Source organism: Heloderma suspectum, chromosome W, assembly GCF_057233095.1.
Source record: "Heloderma suspectum isolate Gila_16-S chromosome W, 16-S_ref, whole genome shotgun sequence".
Taxonomy (NCBI): Eukaryota; Metazoa; Chordata; class Lepidosauria; order Squamata; family Helodermatidae; genus Heloderma; species Heloderma suspectum.
Window position 1 is genome coordinate 65,759,241 of NC_139475.1, and position 18,347 is coordinate 65,777,587.

General features: G+C 46.4%; 1 protein-coding gene across 1 annotated transcript in view; it reads left to right on the top strand.

The window, feature by feature from the left end:
- LOC146334107 (fibrillin-2-like) overlaps positions 1-18,347 on the top strand; it is a 172,520-nt gene that overhangs the window by 109,466 nt on the left and 44,707 nt on the right. Inside the window, exons 15-29 of the mRNA XM_084825045.1 lie at positions 793-1,068; positions 2,095-2,148; positions 4,258-4,383; positions 6,007-6,132; positions 7,466-7,585; positions 8,286-8,423; positions 8,838-8,888; positions 9,592-9,717; positions 10,765-10,992; positions 12,837-12,962; positions 13,886-14,014; positions 15,415-15,540; positions 16,325-16,450; positions 16,978-17,100; positions 17,476-17,601. Of these exons, the coding sequence (XP_084681171.1) occupies positions 793-1,068; positions 2,095-2,148; positions 4,258-4,383; positions 6,007-6,132; positions 7,466-7,585; positions 8,286-8,423; positions 8,838-8,888; positions 9,592-9,717; positions 10,765-10,992; positions 12,837-12,962; positions 13,886-14,014; positions 15,415-15,540; positions 16,325-16,450; positions 16,978-17,100; positions 17,476-17,601 (2,001 nt within the window). The remainder of the gene's footprint in view (positions 1-792; positions 1,069-2,094; positions 2,149-4,257; positions 4,384-6,006; positions 6,133-7,465; positions 7,586-8,285; positions 8,424-8,837; positions 8,889-9,591; positions 9,718-10,764; positions 10,993-12,836; positions 12,963-13,885; positions 14,015-15,414; positions 15,541-16,324; positions 16,451-16,977; positions 17,101-17,475; positions 17,602-18,347) is intronic.

The following is an 18,347-nucleotide window of genomic DNA, read 5'->3' on the forward strand; positions in this document are numbered from 1 at the left end:
TTGAGGGGAGATATGATACCGGTCTCCAAAATTTCAGTGGGGTCGTCACACAGAAGATGGAGCAGTCTTGTTTTGAGTTGCTCCTGAGGGCAGGATCAGAACCAAGGGGTGGAAATTGCAGGGAAGTGGATTTCAGCTAACCATTAGGAGACATTTCCTAACAGTGGAAGAACTGGGTAGATTTGGGCTGGGTACATTTCCTAATGGCTTGAAAAAAGGGGGTATGTTTAGACTGGAGTAGCGAAGATGGAGGGGAGATATGTTAGCAATCTCCAAATTATCAGGCCATCATGAAAAAGATGGAGTAGTCTTGTTTTCTTTTGCTTTCAAGGACAGGACCAGAACTAAGGGGTGGAAATTGCAGGAAAGTGGATTTCAACTAACCATTAGGGAGACTTTTCCTAATCATGAGAGCTGTTTGGCAGTGGCACAGACTGCCTCAGAAGACATCTGGGGGCTCACCTTCGCTGGATGTATTTAAGCAGAGGCCAGATAGGCATCTGCTGGGGATGCTGTAGATGCCAGAATGAAATACGTCTGATAATATGCAAAACACAGGTGGAATGGATTTAACAAAATCCATACATCCCTAGTACTTGATAGTATCATGAATTTCAAAACTGTTTCCAAACTAGAATTTTAAAATCCAAAGTTTAGGCAGCAAGTTTTGGAGGCAGTTGGATCTACTTGAGCTGTGCATTCCTCCAGAGGAAGAGCCATTGCTCATGGGGGCAGGGTTTGTGGCACTCCCCCCCCCTTGTGTCTTCACTGCCATCCCTTTTCTCCTTCCAGACATTGACGAGTGTGAGACCCCCGGAATTTGCATGAACGGGTGGTGCATCAACACGGAAGGCTCGTTCCACTGTGAGTGTCTGGGAGGCCTAGCCATCGGCGTGGATGGGCGGGTCTGCGTGGACACCCATGTCCGCAGCACCTGCTACGGGGGCATCAAAAAAGGCACCTGTGCCCGGCCCTTCCCTGGGGCTGTCACCAAGTCCGAATGCTGCTGTGCCAACCCAGACCACGGGTTCGGAGAGCCATGCCAACCTTGTCCAGCCAAGAACTCAGGTGAGTGCCACATTGGAGAAAGTGCTCTGCACATGCTTATGTACCCACACTTCTAGAGTATTGTTGGGGTGGCCCATAGCTTCCTTTGCTTACAACCTATTTTATTTTGTTTAGAGCAGGGGTGGGCAACTTTGGGAGACCGTTTTCATCCACCAACACCCTGCACACACATTGGTGCCAAGAATTAATTTTTAAAAATGGCATCCATAGTGACTACAGAGCACCAATAGGGTCAAAATTAGACAGGTGAAGCCTAGCAGCATCTGGATCAGTAGCAGAAACCAGCTGTGCAATGCTGCCTTAGAAGTGAAGCTTGCTGGATGTGTGGGCAGAACTACTTACTACAATCCGGGACAGGGGGGACTGTGAAGGCCCCAAGCAGATGAGCTTTCTCTGAATGTTGACCACAAGTAGCAAGAATGTTCTGAACTGAACCGAGGAGAGCTTTCTCTGAACATTCACCAAGAACATTTGTAAATAGAGGGTCCATTCCGAACTGAGCTCAGAGGAACTTCCTCTGAACATTTCCCAGGAAAGCACATAAATTGTGGGTCCAACTGAGCTGAAGAGAGCTTTCTCCAAAATTCTCCAAGAAAGCTTGTAAATGGCAGGTTCATTCTGAACTGAGCTGAGGGGAGTTTCCTCCAAACATTTCCCAGGAAAGCTCATAAATTGCAGGTCTTTTCCAAGTTGAGCTGAGGGAAGCTTTCTCTGAAAATTCACCAAAAAAGCTCACAAAAAGCAAGTCAAAACCAAACTGAACCCACAGGGGAGGTTGCTGACCTGTTGACTTCCCGAACTGCTACACTGTGAGTTCTTTGTGCAAAACAAACCAGATTCACACTCAGTTTCTGTACCCTTGATGACAACAGGCAGGTCAATGCATGATCTCAATCCCACTGGGAAAGCCTTACACTTGGGAGGTGATGGGGAAGTTCCGTTTGTGGTGTTAGATCTGTGATGGAGCATTCACGCATGTAAGGGATGGCACAGTTGCCAAATGACAAATGTTTGCTCTTTTCCCAGCTGAATTTCAAGCACTGTGCAGCAGCGGCATTGGCATCACAGCTGATGGGAGAGGTGAGTTCTGGGAAGGGCTATACCACTCTTCAGTGTTTTGGCCGGAGCCATCTTTGTCACTGGACACCCAGGTGACCTTAAAGGCCTGGAATGTCCATTACTGACTTGGTCTGGTGCACCAACTATGCCTGTTCTTGGATAGGGATAGCCTAGCCACCATGATCCATGCACTGGTAACCTCATGATTAGACTACTGTAATGAGCTTTAGGTAGGGCTGCCCTTGCAGCTAGTTTGGAAGCTGCAGCTAGCGCAGAACACAGCAGCTAGGATGCACAGTAGGGATGTTGGAGAAATCAGGAACAGATTCAAATTAGTTCAGTTTTCTGTAAATCTGACCCACAGATTCCACAGTGGATTGGCTTTTTCCAAATCTGGTGGATTCTGTGGACTTGTGGGCCAGTTTTTCACTTTGGGGTGGATTTGCACTAATTTTCATTAGTACAAGTGCATATTAGCGCTAACACATACTTGTGCAAATGCACTGATGCACATTAGTTAATGTGCATTGGAGCATATTTGAGTTAACTAATACGCATTTGGGCAAGCATGCATTAGCACTAGAGCACATTAGTACAAAGTAGAATGAAATTCTGGGTAAAATAAATCTGATTCTGTCAATGAGCAGACGACAAAACAAAAGATGCTTGACAATCTTTGAACCACAGATGAAATGGATTTAACAAAATACGTACCTCCCTAGTTGTTGTTGCCATACAAAGTCCTAAACAACTCAGGACCAAGGTACCTAGCTGAACATCTTCCCATATATACACCCTTTTGACCCCCTAAATTCTTCTGAGGAGGCCTCACTAGTTGTTCTGGGACCAACAGAATGTCACCAGGTCGAGGTACATCAGTGGGACTTCTCAGTGGTGGCCCCCCACACGCACGTGTGGTTTGAGAAGCAGAAACAGTGGCAAGTTTTAAACACCTTTTGAAAATATCTGTTCACACAGGCTTTCCCTGACCTAAAATGAGTTATGTTATTGCCCTGTTTTATTGTTATCTCGTCATAATGTTTTTAACTGTTTAGTATTTTATCTTGTGTTTATAATGTTATATTGTATTTTTAATATGAACCGCTTAGAGATTTTAGCATATTAAACCAGATAATACTATTTAAAAAAAACCAAACACCTAAAATTGGTCAGGGGGCTAAGCCCCCCCCCACTCCAATCTTTTAAAAGAGAGAGAGAGAGAGAGAGAGAGCACTGTTCTCATCAAGGCTGACTGATGTTCTTTAATTTAATGCTCTTTAATTTTGATTTTGATTTTGATCAGTGACTCCGTCTCAGTTTACTTATTTTGTTCAAGCATGCCTACAATTATGATAAACCCATTTCTACTAGTTTGAAAATGGTAGCTTCCCACTTTTGCTGTTGTTTGCCTGTTAAAGGAGCAGATGTAAAAATAAAAAGGCACCGGAGATATCAGTGGCATTTACAACATGCGGACCACCTGTAATCCATCCCCTCCTTGCCTTCAAAACACTTCTGGGGTGCCTGGGAAAGATGAGGAGGGGGCGGTTGTGCTGTGGGAGCAGCAAGCTTCAAAGTGCCTGATCTTTCAAAATTCTAGGGGTGTATGAAACCCCGCTTACCTGGTTCCACCAGTTTCTGCAGGTGGGGGGAGGCGATCTGTTCCTCCCCCCGGAATCCTGCCCAGCTGGCTCCGCTCTGCGGCCAGGCTGTGGAGCCGCCGCCGGGCCAACCCACAGCGGGGCCTCCAGCCACTGCTGGGCTGGTGCGGACGCAAATGGCGTCCTGTGTAGGGGATGCCATTTGCGTCCCTACGCCAGCCCGTGATAGGCTTCGTAAATATTTACGTAGCCTATCACGGGCCGGCATAGGGACGCAAATGGCAACCCCTACTCAGGACGCCATTTGTGTCTGCACCAGCCCGGCAGCAGCTGGAGCTGTCACCTCCGCCGCCACCGCCAGAGCCGAAGCCGCCGCCGGAGCCACAGCAAGGGCTTTCGCAGGGTGGAGGAGCACGGGGCTCCATTCTGCCACGGATTCCAGGGGGCTGAATTCACTGGAATTCGGCCCCCCTGGGATCCGTGGCGGAATTCTCTAACATCCCTACCAAATTCTGCTCCTCCTGCACAGATATCAACGAGTGTGCCTTGAACCCTGACATCTGTCCCAACGGCATGTGCGAAAACCTCCGGGGAAGCTACCGCTGCATCTGTAATCTGGGTTATGAGTCAGACCCCATGGGCAAGAACTGTGTGGGTAAGTGATTTCAGGCAACCATTAGACATGGAGGGGATGGAATGAGGCCAACGAGTCCAGTGGTAGGGATGCAGGGAGAGATTCATTGGGTTCACATGTTAGTTATATACAGCCTTTTACCCCCCTCTTCAGCAAAACAAAATAGCCTCCCAGAGTGGCTTACACAGATCAGTAAGGGAGGCTCAGAGGGTGGCAACAAGGGAAAGGCCTTCTCAGTGGTGGCCCCCAATTGTGGAAAGTTCCAGTGGAGGCTGGTGGCTCAGATTTTAGTGGGGCTGTGAATCCATTCCAGGTTTCAGTTGGAACCAGCCAGAACTCTAAAAGAGCTCTCCAAGGTTCTGAACCTATTTTGGGGTTGGGGTTCAGCACCTTAGATAGCTCTTTTAGAATTCTGGCTGGTTCCAACTGAAACCCAGTATGGAAAACAGCCCCACCAATATTGGAGCCACCAGCCTCCATTGGAATGATCTCCCCATTGAGGTCTGCCTGGTGCCAACATTGTCATTTTTTTGGCACCAAGTTAAGACTCTCTTCTACTCCCAGGTATCTGATGGCGTACAATGGGATTTTAATGTCAGTTGTTATATCAGGTCCCCATGTCTCACTATAACTATTTTTAGGTGCTTAAATTGTGTGTGTGTTTTAAATTTTGTATGATAAAGTTTTGATAGTATGTTTTGTAATTTTGTGAACTGCCTAGAAAGCTTTGGCTATTGAGCAATAAAGAAATGAAACACTTAATACTAATACTATTACTACTAGTACTAATAATGACACAGTCACTGCCCTCAGGCTTACAATCATAAAGACACAACACAAAAGGAAAAGCGATTGGGAGGGAAGAGGAAAAAAGCAAAACTCAGGCACCAGTTCTTCATTTCAAAGTTCTTATTGGTGTTCTTTCTGGCAGGAGGGGTGAAACAAGCTCTCTGCAGCTATTCCTTCTCTTGCCAATGTATGGGGCCAGGTTTGTGCAAACTGGCCTGGTTCGCAGTTCCTGAACCTAAACACACTCTGGAGCAGAGTTTACCATCAAAATCACCCATTTCCAAAGCTTGCAATGCAGCCTGTGAAAAGCAAAAATTGTTCATGAACAACACAGACATTTCAAAAAATGTGCACCAAAAATGCAGACTTTTTCCAAGAATGCACACCAAAATGCGTACAGCTGGAAACATGCATGCACAGCACACACTCAAAATGCTTTATTCCTTGGGAAATTGCTTTTTCAAAATGTGTACATCTGCAAAAATGCACAGAAAAATGTGCTCATTTGTGCATTTTTCAAGTACACTTTTTGTGAATGCGAACACAAGTTTGAGAATTCACTAACACGTTCTGAGAAAATGCACTCTCATTCGCATTCCAATTTGGGATTGCAAATGGGGAATTTTTGAGTGATTTGCAAACTGAAACTAAATTCTCATACATCCCTAATAGTCTATTCAGATTCATCACCTTGCTGGGTTTTTTTAGAAAAACCCAAGTTTCTAATCCTTATGACTGCAGAGCATTTGGGCAATGCCTGCCAATGCATGAAGTCAAAGGGGCCATAAAATTAGAGATTTCTAATGCACAAACATCTGTGTTCTGTCAGTCACTCTGTTATGGCTCTTCTTCCAGATGTTGATGAATGTGCTGTCAACCGCTTGCTGTGTGACAATGGCTTGTGCCGCAACACACCTGGAAGCTACAGCTGCAGTTGCCCTAAGGAGTTTGTCTTCCAGACTGAGACAGACACTTGTGAAGGTAAGACACTGCACCCATTCCTGGATTTTCCTCCTGTTCTTCTGCATGGGGTTCTGTTGTTCAGTCATGTGTCAGGACGCTGTATGTACCGAGAGTAAGGAGGAGGTGCTTTGGAGGTGTATCGCCCCTGCAGTGGGCATTGAACTCTTAGGTTAGAGGTGCCAAGATAGTGATACATCAGATTCAATGGTTTACTTACAAGGAGATACTTTATTGAGTAACTTGCAGCACACAGGCGTACCCAATGGTAGGATCAGACAGCTTCTCTGAACCCAGAGCCATGGGGTAAAATGGGTTTTATAGCATACATGTCAGCAGTGAGGCAGCAAAACACTAGCAAGCCCCACCTAGCGTCCATTCCCAGCATAGGCTAGCATTGCTATGGTTCCCAGCACAGCCACCTGCAACTTTAAAACAAACAACCTTCACTTCCCAGGCAGATAAGACTCTCTCAGGCTCATTAGTAAGGAATGTGCTTGAGACCCATTGCTATCAGCCCTTTGACTCATCTTGGTAAATCAAGAGGCCTGTTAGGGAAAACAGCCTTCCAACTGACCAAAGTCAGAGAGCAATCTAAGTGCCTCTAAAACTACTAATAGCGTGGTTCAGGCCTGGGGCCTTACAGGAGGTGTGAAGGGTGGGGCCTGAGAGATGGGGTGGATCCTAGTAGGGAAGGTGTGGCACCTGGTAGAGATGGGAGGTAGCGTCTGGTGGATCATGAAGGTGGCCCTTATAGCAGAAGCTCTCAAGCCATGCAAAAACAGCCTGTTCCACTTTCTATCCTCACCCCTCTCCCTGGTAATTCACTGATGATTACTCTCAAGGGGAGGAGCCTCAAAGCAAGGGGTGGACCTAGTGAAGTAGAGGTGGGGCCTAGTAGCCCTGGCAATGTCAGCAAGATGGGTCAAGAGGCCAAAGCCAGCTGCTGAGCTGCTCAGGGGTTTTACTAATAGCAAAATACCCAAGCCAAGTAGAACAGAGCTGGCTATCTGTCGCCTACTTTGACCTCTTCCTTCTGCCTTCCTTCTAACCCCTCGCTTCCCAACCTCCTGGGACCCCTTTCCTGGCCCACAAAACCTACTCCTTGTCCCTAGTGAGATTTTAATTCCAAACAAGCAGATAGCCCTTTCCCTCCCTTTGAGCGGTTGGAATGTTTGCAAGTGTTCCATGCCCTCCCACCAGTGGGCATGTGTCCCAACGCAGACTCTTTAAATAGCTTTTCTTGAAGGGGAACATGCTCAGTGTGTTAGCACAAGTGCATACACACACACGTGCACACACCCTGTTTATGATTCTGGTAGTTGATTCAATCCCCCTTCCCTCTGTCTCCTAGACATCAACGAGTGCATGTCCAACCCTTGTGTGAATGGCGTCTGTAGGAATAATCCCGGGTCCTTTGCCTGCGAGTGCTCTCCAGGAAACAAGCTGGATTCCAGTGGCACCATCTGTGTCGGTAAAGACTCTTTTGCCAGATTTCCAACAGGAAGGGTGGTGCCCAGGGTCTGTGCCTCTCACAGCACTCAACTGGGAGGTGCAACAGAGGTGCAAGGCAAAGGTCACTTTATGTGCCAAGCACAGGAAGATTGGAATGAAATCCTACCCTACCCTGGGATGCTGGCATTGCTAAAAGTGCTACCCATCTTAACATCTTAAGCCTGCCTGTATGCCAAGACTAGGAATAGGGGAGAAATTTGTTGGATTCGCATTTCAATGCGAACTTATCTAATTTTACACTTTTGAACCAATACGCGAACCGAAATTCAGTTATCCTTGGAAATGTACACTACTCTAAATCTTCTAATGGAGTTCCCCAATCAAAAAGTGAGCATCAAAATGCATATACTGGGGGAGGGGGGAATGCATACAAAAATGCACATATTAGCTTATATCAATTTTCATGAGAACTTTTTAAAAAATCGCAATGTTCAAGAGAAACTGAACATAAGACTGGAAACAATCTCAAAGTTTGGACAAAGCGAATTTAAGATTGGAAAAATGAGAAACTGAGAGAAAATGAAATCGAGAGATTCATCTCTAGTTCAGACAGGCCGGCTGGGCTGGACAGCATGGAGTGTGAGGATTACAGGCTGAAATGAGTCTGGGACCCATTTGCCCTGGTCTTTGTGCTCTCTCTCTCCCCCCCCCCACCACAGACAGCATGAAGGGGACCTGTTGGCTGAACATCCAGGAAGGCCGTTGTGAGGTCAACATCAATGGGGCCACATTGAAGACAGAGTGCTGTGCCACACTCGGGGCCGCCTGGGGCAGCCCGTGCGAACGTTGCAAGATTGGTAAACACTCTCGCCCATGCTCTCCGCTTGATATCTTGGGGTGCTTTACCCAAATGGGGGAACCTCAAAGCCAGGGCTGCATAAGCGTTTAGGCCCTGAGAGATGCCCTTTGCCTTTTCTTCAAACAGCTGGAATGTTTACGTGCATTCCATGCCCTCCCACTGGCTATGATGCTGCCTTGGGGTCGGGAGCTGCACACACACACACATACACACACCTCAGCAATGGGGATCTCTAGGGGAGGAAATGGAGAGGACAGGCAGGGGGAATTCAGCAATGTCACCCTTGGGGGTGATGCAGTAAAGTCTGGGGGGGGGGAAGGTTGTGCACCCTTGCTTTAAACCATCTCCATGTTTCAAAGCAAAGCAAAGTTGCACATTTCTCATGATGGTCTCTTGTTCTCTTGTCCAACAGATACCACCTGTCCAAGGGGTTATGCCAGGATGAAGGGTGTCTCTTGTGAAGGTACCAGCCATTCGCAGTTGGGGTACCACCTTCAGTATCCTAGGAGCTGGCCAGAGAGAGAGAGAAATTGAGCCCCTCTATCCTCCCCTCTCTTCTGCATTACGGCTTTTGTTTACCATCCCTCCCTTGCCCTGCTCAGGCAGGGAGGGATGACATAAGAAAATAAAAGGAGCCCTGCTGGGTCAAAGAGAGGCTCTGGCTAACCCAGCATCCTGTTTCCAATGGTAGACAGCCAGGAAGCAGCGGGGGTGTGAAGGCAATAGCCCTCCCTGGTTGTTTACTCCCAGCAGAAGGTTCTTCTCAGGCAGACTACCACTAAGCATGGAAGCTCTACTTAGCAACCAGGTGTCAATAGCTGTCAATATACTCCTCCACCATAAGGCCATGAAAAAGGCTCTGGTTTCTTGGAGGAAAAGGTCCATCCCATTTAGCATCCTGTATCCGACTTTGGACCACACACGTGTGGCTCCCCAGCATACTGCCTCTGAGAATCTAGATCATCCCTTTCCCCACCCTGGTGCTCTTGAGATGTCTTGGACTTCTGGTCCCATCATCCCAAGTCAGCAGGCTGGGGATGGTGGAGTCAGTAATCCAACACATCTTGAGGGCACCAAGTTGAAGAAGGGGCAAATTAGAGGATCCACATGCCATCGCAGCTAATAGCCACAACAACCCGTCCTGATATTTCTCTCTCTTCCTCCAGATGTGAATGAGTGTGAGGTTTTCCCAGGGGTTTGCCCCAACGGCCACTGTGTGAACATGGCGGGCTCTTTCCGATGCGAGTGCCTGGAAGGTTTGATGTTGGACAGCTCCGGCAGGACATGTGTGGGTGAGGAATGAAACAGAGGAAAAGATGTGCCTCCCAACCCCTTTCTCCACATATACTGTGACCCTGCTTTCTGCTAGGGGAGGGCATTTCTACAGTTCTGAAGGGTCTCCAGCCACAAGCAGAAGACGGGAGAGAACGGCAATTTTTTTTACTCCAAAACAGTGGTGCATTGTTCAGTTTTGAACTGCAGGTGCTCATCACGACAGTGCCCCTAGCCACACCCTCAAGGGGAATCCAAATATGCAGGCAATGGTGTTGATCCGTGTCAACAAACCCATTCTAGCAGTTTTCATCTCTACCAGGAGTAAGGCATTTGCAAACCCAACGGGTCTTCATTGCCCATTTGACACCAAGCCGCCCCCAAAATACTTTGCATTACAACAGGGCTTGGGAATATAGAATATAGAACAGGGAACAATATCGAACAGGGAACAACAGACAGCTTCGGCTGCTACCGGGTGGTATAGAAATGTAAATAAATAAATAGTTGCTGGGAGAAACCATTTTCCTCCAGCTACTGTGAGGACTGCAGCTGAGCTCAAAGGGAACCAGGAAGTATGAGTGGGGTGGCAGGTGACGTCAGCATTTTATGTTAATAAAATAATAGCATTTTATGTTAATAAAAAAAGTCCCGTGGCTGTGTCTCTGTGAGCCCTGTCTCTGCTACACCACTGCTCCAGACCTGTTTACACCACAAATGTAGACTGGTTTTCTCTCTTAGACCTATCACCACCACAGAACTACAATTCCCACAGTTCCCTGGGGCCTGCAAATAAGCCAATTTAAATATTTTGTGGGGAGGGAGCAGAAGGATTCCCAGAATTCACCATGGGGTAAATCCCAGTCTTGTTTCCAGAACCAACCTAGATGTGATGATGGCAGCCATATTTGTTGGGCACCTTTCACAGTGAAAACACGACTTCCCACCCATTCTCCGCTTTGTGCTTTAATGCGGCCAGCACGCACCTGGTCTCGGTTGCCAGCGACTGTAGTGAGACAGTGACTTTCTTACTGTCCTCTGTCGGCCCTGCCACCTTTTCTCCCCAGACATGCGCTTGGAGCAGTGCTACATGAAATGGACCGAGGACGAATGCACGGTCCCCCTTCCGGGCAAGTACCGCATCGACCTTTGCTGCTGCTCTGTCGGCTCAGCCTGGGGAAGTGACTGTGAGGAATGCCCCAAGCCCGGCCTGGCCAAATACAAAGCCATCTGCCCAAGGGGACCCGGCTTTGCCAACCAAGGAGATGTCTTATCTGGCCGGCCTTTTTATAAAGGTATTTTGGGGGCAGGGGGATGATTATGTAGATGAGCAAATCTGTCAGCTTTGCTTTCTCCCACATTTGGATTTTTAAAATTGCAAGTTCTTTCTTTCCCAAATATGAAGACCTCAGCAAATTTTGGTAAATCCTGATCAAGAACGAACTGAAACTAAATTCTCACCCATTGGCACCAGCCAGATACAATCGTTACACAGCTATTCCTAGCACAGACAGGACCGTGATGCACCTGCCTGCCACATAGTTGTTAACGTTAAGAAGCCTGTCAGGAAAAGGAGGTGGCGACCTTAATTCAGCACCACAAATGTGGTTGGATACACAGGGATTTGAACCCAGGCTTTGAAGAGCTAAGCACTCAAAGCCCTTGGCAGAACTTTGAGTGCTTAAAAGTGCAATCCTATGCTTGTTTAGACAGAAACAAGCCCTACAACTCCCAGCATTCTGGGAGTTGTAGGACTTGTTTCTGTCTAAACATGCATAGAATTGATCCTTAAATCTGCTAGTGTTGGTTTCTCCCACATTTGAATTTTGTGTATCTTAAGTTTCTTTGTCCTGAATATGGAGAACTGATCAATTTTGATAAAAACAAACTGAAACAAAATTTTGGCCCATCCCTAGTTGATGTATAAACAATTAGAACAGCAAAAAATATGAAAAGATCGTACAAGCCAAGCCAGAACATCAGAACATCAGTAGAGCTGTGCTGAATCTGAACAAAGGCCTATTCAATGCAGCATTCTGTTCACAGAGTGGCCAACCAAATAGAAAGGTGACACCACTACATACAGAGTGAGAATATTCCCATAGGGGATACAAAATGAAATAATGAAATGCTGTCAAAATAGCGCCTGAAATAACATAGATCTGCAACTTTAAAATTAGTACATTTTCTCTTTAAGTGGTTTTATAGATAGGGATGTTGGAGAAATCCACAACGGATCAAATGAGTTTGGATTTCTATTAATCTGACCTTGGATTCCAGAGTGGAGTGGTTTTCCTAAGTTGCATGTATTCGGCGGACTTGTGGAACGGTTTTTTTCTTTCCAGAATTTTATGCAAATTTAGTCATAGAAAAATATGTAAAATTTTAAAAAGCATCTGAAAATGTACATTTTCCCCCATAGGCTAAAATATGAAAATGTGGATTTGGGGGGATTTACACAGTTGGGGGGGGGGATTTGTGCATTTTCTCAAGTGCGAATTTGCACAAGCACGAATTTGCACAAGTTTGTATTTGTGCAAATTCAGGAAATTGGACAAAATTGATCTTGGCAATGAGCAGATGATGTAATTAAAGGCACCTGACGATCTGAGAAATGCAGATGGAATGAATTTTACAAAATCCACACATCCCTAATTATAGCTATAGAAGGGGTGGATAGAGTAACGATATTAAAAGGTGTTCAAAGACTCTCAAAGGCTGAGATGAACAAGCATGTCTCTTCTTGTACTGAAAGCATGATACTGTCAGCACCAGGTGAGTCTCTCTAGGGCAAGCATTCCATGGGGGTTACCACTAAAACGTCCCTGCATTTTATTCGTCTTACTTCAGACTTGATCCTCTTCAGGACTGACAATGAATAATCTGTCTTTTCATAAGTCAGTCTTCCTCCACCCTCCCAATGCTTTGGACTACAAATCTCATCATCTTCAACCATTTTGCCATGCTGGCTGTGTGTGATGGGAGTTGTTGTCCAACCCATCCAGAGGTTGGACAAGGCTGCCATAGTTTGACCAATGGCTTTCCAATGAATGTCATTCCCACAATGCTATGCCCCAGTAAAGACCAAAAGCCAGGGACAAGAGATTTTCCTAATCCACTTTCTTTTTGGCTTCTCAAGATGTGAATGAGTGTAAGGTTTTCTCCGGGCTCTGCACCCATGGCACTTGCCGTAACACCATTGGGAGCTTCCGGTGTCTCTGTGGCAGTGGTTTCACTCTGGATGCCGAGGAGAGAAACTGCACAGGTAAGGGGGGGGCATGAAACCCTTCCTGCCTCACCAATCCCACATATGCCCCCTCTGGGGTGGTTCTTGCCTTGCTGTGTCAAATGAGGCAGAATGAGCCTTTTTTTCCTGACTTCAGCTGGTATGGTAGCTTTCTATATCCAAGGTGCCATGGGACAGATTAGCCTATTGTTAGTCCACGTCAGTTTCCACACATGGTCATTTCATCCTGAGTCAGCTCTCTCCTGTTTCCACATAGACCCACCATTTATTTATTTTTAAATCCACATGAAAATTCTTATTTAAGTAAATATGATTTGTTCTATGAAATTAAGTTGTCATTTTGATACTGATGGGTTTAAAAGTTGTACATTGTGTAATACTCTGTATCTCAATATTTAAATTTTAGAGTAGTGTAAATATTATGATGTATACCCTATTTTGCTTTATGTTATATATTGTCATTTTCTTACAATTGGCTATGCATAATTTAGTTTATAGCAGATATGTCATTACTTGTTTCCATTACATTTCTAGTTCATGTTTAAATTATTAATAATAACATTATTTTGGGATGCATGTTCTCCCAAAATGCATTCCTAGACATGTGTCTAAATTTATTTTTATTCTGAAATACATATTTTTATACACTGTCTGTTTTGCGCTAAGAACTGCACTGGGAAACTGGGAGAAGCAGAAAGCCCAATCCATGTGGGTTACGTCCATTTGTGTTGGAATTTGGAAAGAGCAAATTCCTGAATCATCCCCTAATGCAACCTTCCTCACAACTCACAACTACAACTCCCTTCAACTCTGCCAGTTGACCAGAGAGGCCAGGGCTGATGGGACTTGTAGTCCAACATGGCCAGAGTGCCCTGGGTTGCCTGCCGCTTGGTGTATAGGATTGCACCCTAAGTCTCTCTCTCTCTTCCCCTTCCTCACAGATATCGATGAATGCCAGATCTCACCAGACCTGTGTGGTCATGGCACCTGCATAAACACACCTGGCAGCTTTGATTGTGAATGCTTTGAGGGCTATGAAAGCGGATTCATGATGATGAAGAATTGCATGGGTGAGAGGGTGGATTTGGCGAGGGGGGTTGCATATAGGTTTTGTTTGTGGGGGGGCGGGATTCCACCGGTGGAGTTTTGGTTTTGAAAGGAAGAGCCATCGAATACTGGACTGCTCATGGAAGGAGCATGCTCAGAATACAGGCTGGTACCGTGTGGCGGGGGTGTGTAGGATGACAATTTTAAATTAGAAACCAACATGGAAAGGATTATATATGCACATACACATACATATCTCTGTTTTGATCCAGATTGAAACATTGCCCCTTAGAGCAGGGGTGGGGAACAGCTCTGGCCCTGGGGGTTGGATTGTCTCCTGAGGTACACCCTGAGGCAAGGGGACATCAGTGGGTGGGGTTCTCCCTCCGTCTCAAAGCCCTGCGCTCTTCCCCCAAAGCTGCACCTTCTGACATCATTGGAAGGAAATAAGAATTTTTGCTTATATACTTGGCGTGTGCCTCTTTTCTCCTCAAGAATGTCTCCTCCCTTGCACACCATTACGTTCAAGACTATTGTCTACCAGCTATATCATATTACTTTACTCCATCATAGCAAGTCCTATTTATCACATGTTATCATACTTAATATTTCCAAACGACCCTCGGCTACTACTGCAGCACATGAAATGCCAGGTGAAATCCATTGTGGTGTTCATGCAGATGCACATATGCGCATGCGCACTCCCATCCCCCGGTGCCCACTCAGAGATTTAACTTGGAGAGGGCCAGAGGAGGAAGGTGAAACCTGAAGGGTAGCCACACTGGTGCACAAAGGAACATGTTGGCATTGGTTGTTGCTGCTGCTGTTGTTGTTGTTGTTCTTTTAAGGACATGCCCATAAATCTCCCCCAAGAGGGGGGAGAAATATGGACAGATACCAAAAATAAGGGTTGATCCTTATTCCACTAGGAATAGTGGAAGATTATCCCAGTCTTCCCTAACCTGGCATGCTCCAGATGTGTTGGACTACAACTCCCATCACCCACAACCAGCATGGCCATTGAGCAAGCCATTCCTCTGCTGATCTGCCTCCTTGTCAGACAAACTAACCCAAGCAGAGAGAAAGGATACAGGAAGGTTTTGTCCTGGCCATGCCGACTGGAGGATAATGGGAGTTGTAGACCAACACATCTGGAGGGCACCAGGTTGGGGCGGTGGGAAGCAAGAAACTGGAAGAACTCTCCACCTATCAATAACTCTAGCCCGTTCTTTGATGCTTTGGTACCAAATTTTAAAACAAATTCAGCCCAGAGTGTTGAGGGATGATTTCCCTACACATCTGGATTGTTATCATGAGCAGTTGTCATCTATACATTGATTAGGAGAGGTGCCACTAGCTGGTTTCAATGTGATGCGTTCCCAATATTTGACCTGCTGGACGTTGACTTGTTTCTTTCTTTCAGACGTCGACGAATGCGAGAGGGACCCCCTGTTGTGCCGAGGAGGGGTTTGCATCAACACAGAGGGCAGTTTTGAGTGCCTTTGCCCCCCGGGGCATGAGCTCACTGCAGAGGGTAATGCCTGTGTGGGTAAGTCATGACCAGTTGGCTGCAGGATGCCCAAAGTCCGGAGACTCTTGCTAGAGGGCTGGTGTGGGGGTAGAGGTGTGTGTGTATAGGGCATGCCTGATACTTCTATTGACTGAAACGTTCGTGCTGGAGGAAACTGGAAACATAAGAGGGAAGTATATTTCTTTCTTTCTTTACTTACATCTGGGATTCCGTTTCAGAGAAGCTCTAGGAGGCGCTGTTCCAGTGGAGGGTGGAGCCAAAAATATCAGCATATTTTAGTTTAGAGCTCTTACTGCCAGTAACAAAGACTTAGGAAAGGCATTTCAAGGTCTTAGAATACAATAGACTGATTTAAGTGCAAGGGCCTTCTCAGTGGCTGCCCCCTTGCTCCAGAACTCCCTGCCAAGGTCAGCTCCATCATTTTGTCTTTCTGCCTGGAAGCAAAGCCCTTCCTATTCAGGCAGGCTTTGGACTTTCAAACTGACTTTCTTGCTGAGGGAGCTTTTAATCTGGCAGGGGCTAACTGGTTCTTCCTTCATGGTGTGCTTTTCATTGATGCATTTTTACGTTTCAATCATAATTTTGTACTGTGATCTGTATTTTTATTCTTAGACACCTGGAGCACTGTTTTTAGTGGAAAGGCAGGAGAGAAATGTAAATTATTAGTAGTATTAATGTTATTGTTATTCTTAGAGTCCCCCATGTAGAACACCCAATATTTGTAGTGCAGATAAATCTTAAATGAGGACATCTCCTTTATTTTTGATCCCTTCCCATAATCCTCGCCCTGTCCTCTCCTCAGATATCAACGAATGTTCTCTTAGCGATAATTTGTGCCGGAACGGCCGCTGTGTCAACGTGATCGGGACTTACCAGTGTGCATGCAACTCTGGGTTCCAAGCTACTCCAGATCATCAAGGCTGTGTCGGTGCGTTTCCCAGCTGCCCAGCTCTGGCCACTATCCATCTTCATATGATTATGGATGTGTTTGGGGTAGCAGTTCAGATCTAACACAAGATATGGGGCTATCATGCGCCCTCATCCCCTCTATTTCCCATGTTGAGATTTGAGTGCCGATGCTTATGTAGACAAAACAACACCACATGCACACAAGAGGGGTGTGGGGGAACCCAAGGGTTTGCACAAGTAGAGAAAATCTTCAGGGAGAAAAGAGGGGGTCCCCAAAAACAGCTAAATGTGGAACGAGCATGCTCAGTAGCCACAGAATGACTGTTGTGGGGGGGGGAAATGGGAAACCATGTTGGAGGGGCACAGATTGGAGTATTTCAGAAAAGGGCATGGCCAGCTGGAAGAGTACTCCAGCCAGACATTTTGTTTCAGGTCCCACTAGTTATTCTCTACTGCATTTTAAGGGCTTGCCATGCTGCCTTCCTCCTCCCGGCTGCCCTTCCTGGACGCAGCCTCAGATGAATAAACCCATCGCTGCCTTTGCAGATATCGATGAGTGCACCATCATGAACGGCGGCTGCGACACACACTGCAGCAACTCGGAGGGCAGCTACCAGTGCAGCTGCAGCGAGGGGTATGTGCTGATGCCAGACAAGCGGTCCTGCACAGGTGAGAGGCCTGCAGCTATTCCGGGAACCTTCCTCTTAGGACGAACCCGTTGCCCCAGGCAAATGTCATCCAGGTGCAAGGTCCTGCTTTAACGGATTTCGAAAGATGGACACTGCGGCAGCCCTCTCTCTCTCTCTCTCTCTCTCTGCATTTCTCCAACTTGGGGACTCAGGAGTGCCAGATTTGGCCCCCAGCCTGCAGTTCCCCTCCTCTGGTTTAAAAACTCGGAATGCCTGTTGGTTGGTTTGCGGTGGGTGGGGCACTCCTGAGTTATGGTTCCCTGGGGGCTGGTGGGGAGGGAATATCTCAAAAGGATTGCCCCTGCATTGGGAGGCAGGCAAAGGACAGACATTTTCCCCTCTCCTCGCCATCCAGATATGGATGAATGCGAGGACAACCCAGAGATTTGTGACGGCGGCCAGTGCATGAACATCCCCAGCGAATATCGGTGCCTCTGCTTTGATGGATTCATGGCTTCCTTGGACATGAAGACTTGCATTGGTAAGACATGGGCCTGGGATTGGGAGGTGGGGAGAGTCACACCACTGAAGTCCATCTCCCTCAACATTGCCTAGGCTGACTGCCAGCAGTTCTCCTGGGCAACCTGCAGATGCTGTGGATCAAACCTGGTTGAGCATAGGTGAAATCTGTGCTCTGCCCTTGATAGCAGAGTATGCATGGATGGTCCTATCCATAAAAATAAAGTACAATTCTAGTCCTTGTAGTTCTGAATAGGATGGATGGCTTTATCCATAAAAGAGTAGGTGGGTAGGGCATGAACATAAGGTGGTACTCTCCCATTTCTATCCCTTAGTAGCATACTGAGTTGTGATGAAAAAAAACCCTATTTCTGGATATGTGTTTTTTTTAATTAGACCATGTTTTATTATAATGTTATAGTATAATGTTTATAATGTTGTAGTTTTTGTATTTATTTTTATGAATTGTTGTGAACCACCCAGAGAGCATCTGGGCAGTATAGAAATGAAAATCATCATCATCATCATCATCATCATATGTATGATTCTAGTCCTCATGTTTCTGAATAGGATCCATAAAAATAAAGTAAGATTCTAATCCTCATGTTTCTGGATAAAGGAGTTGCTTTAAATATGAACATTTGAAGCTGCATTATATTGAGTCAGACAATTGACACATCTCACTCAAGATCTTCAATACTGACTGGCAGGGGCTCTCAAGCAGGGAAGGGTCTTTCCCAGGCTACCTGGGGAAACCAGGGGTTGAAC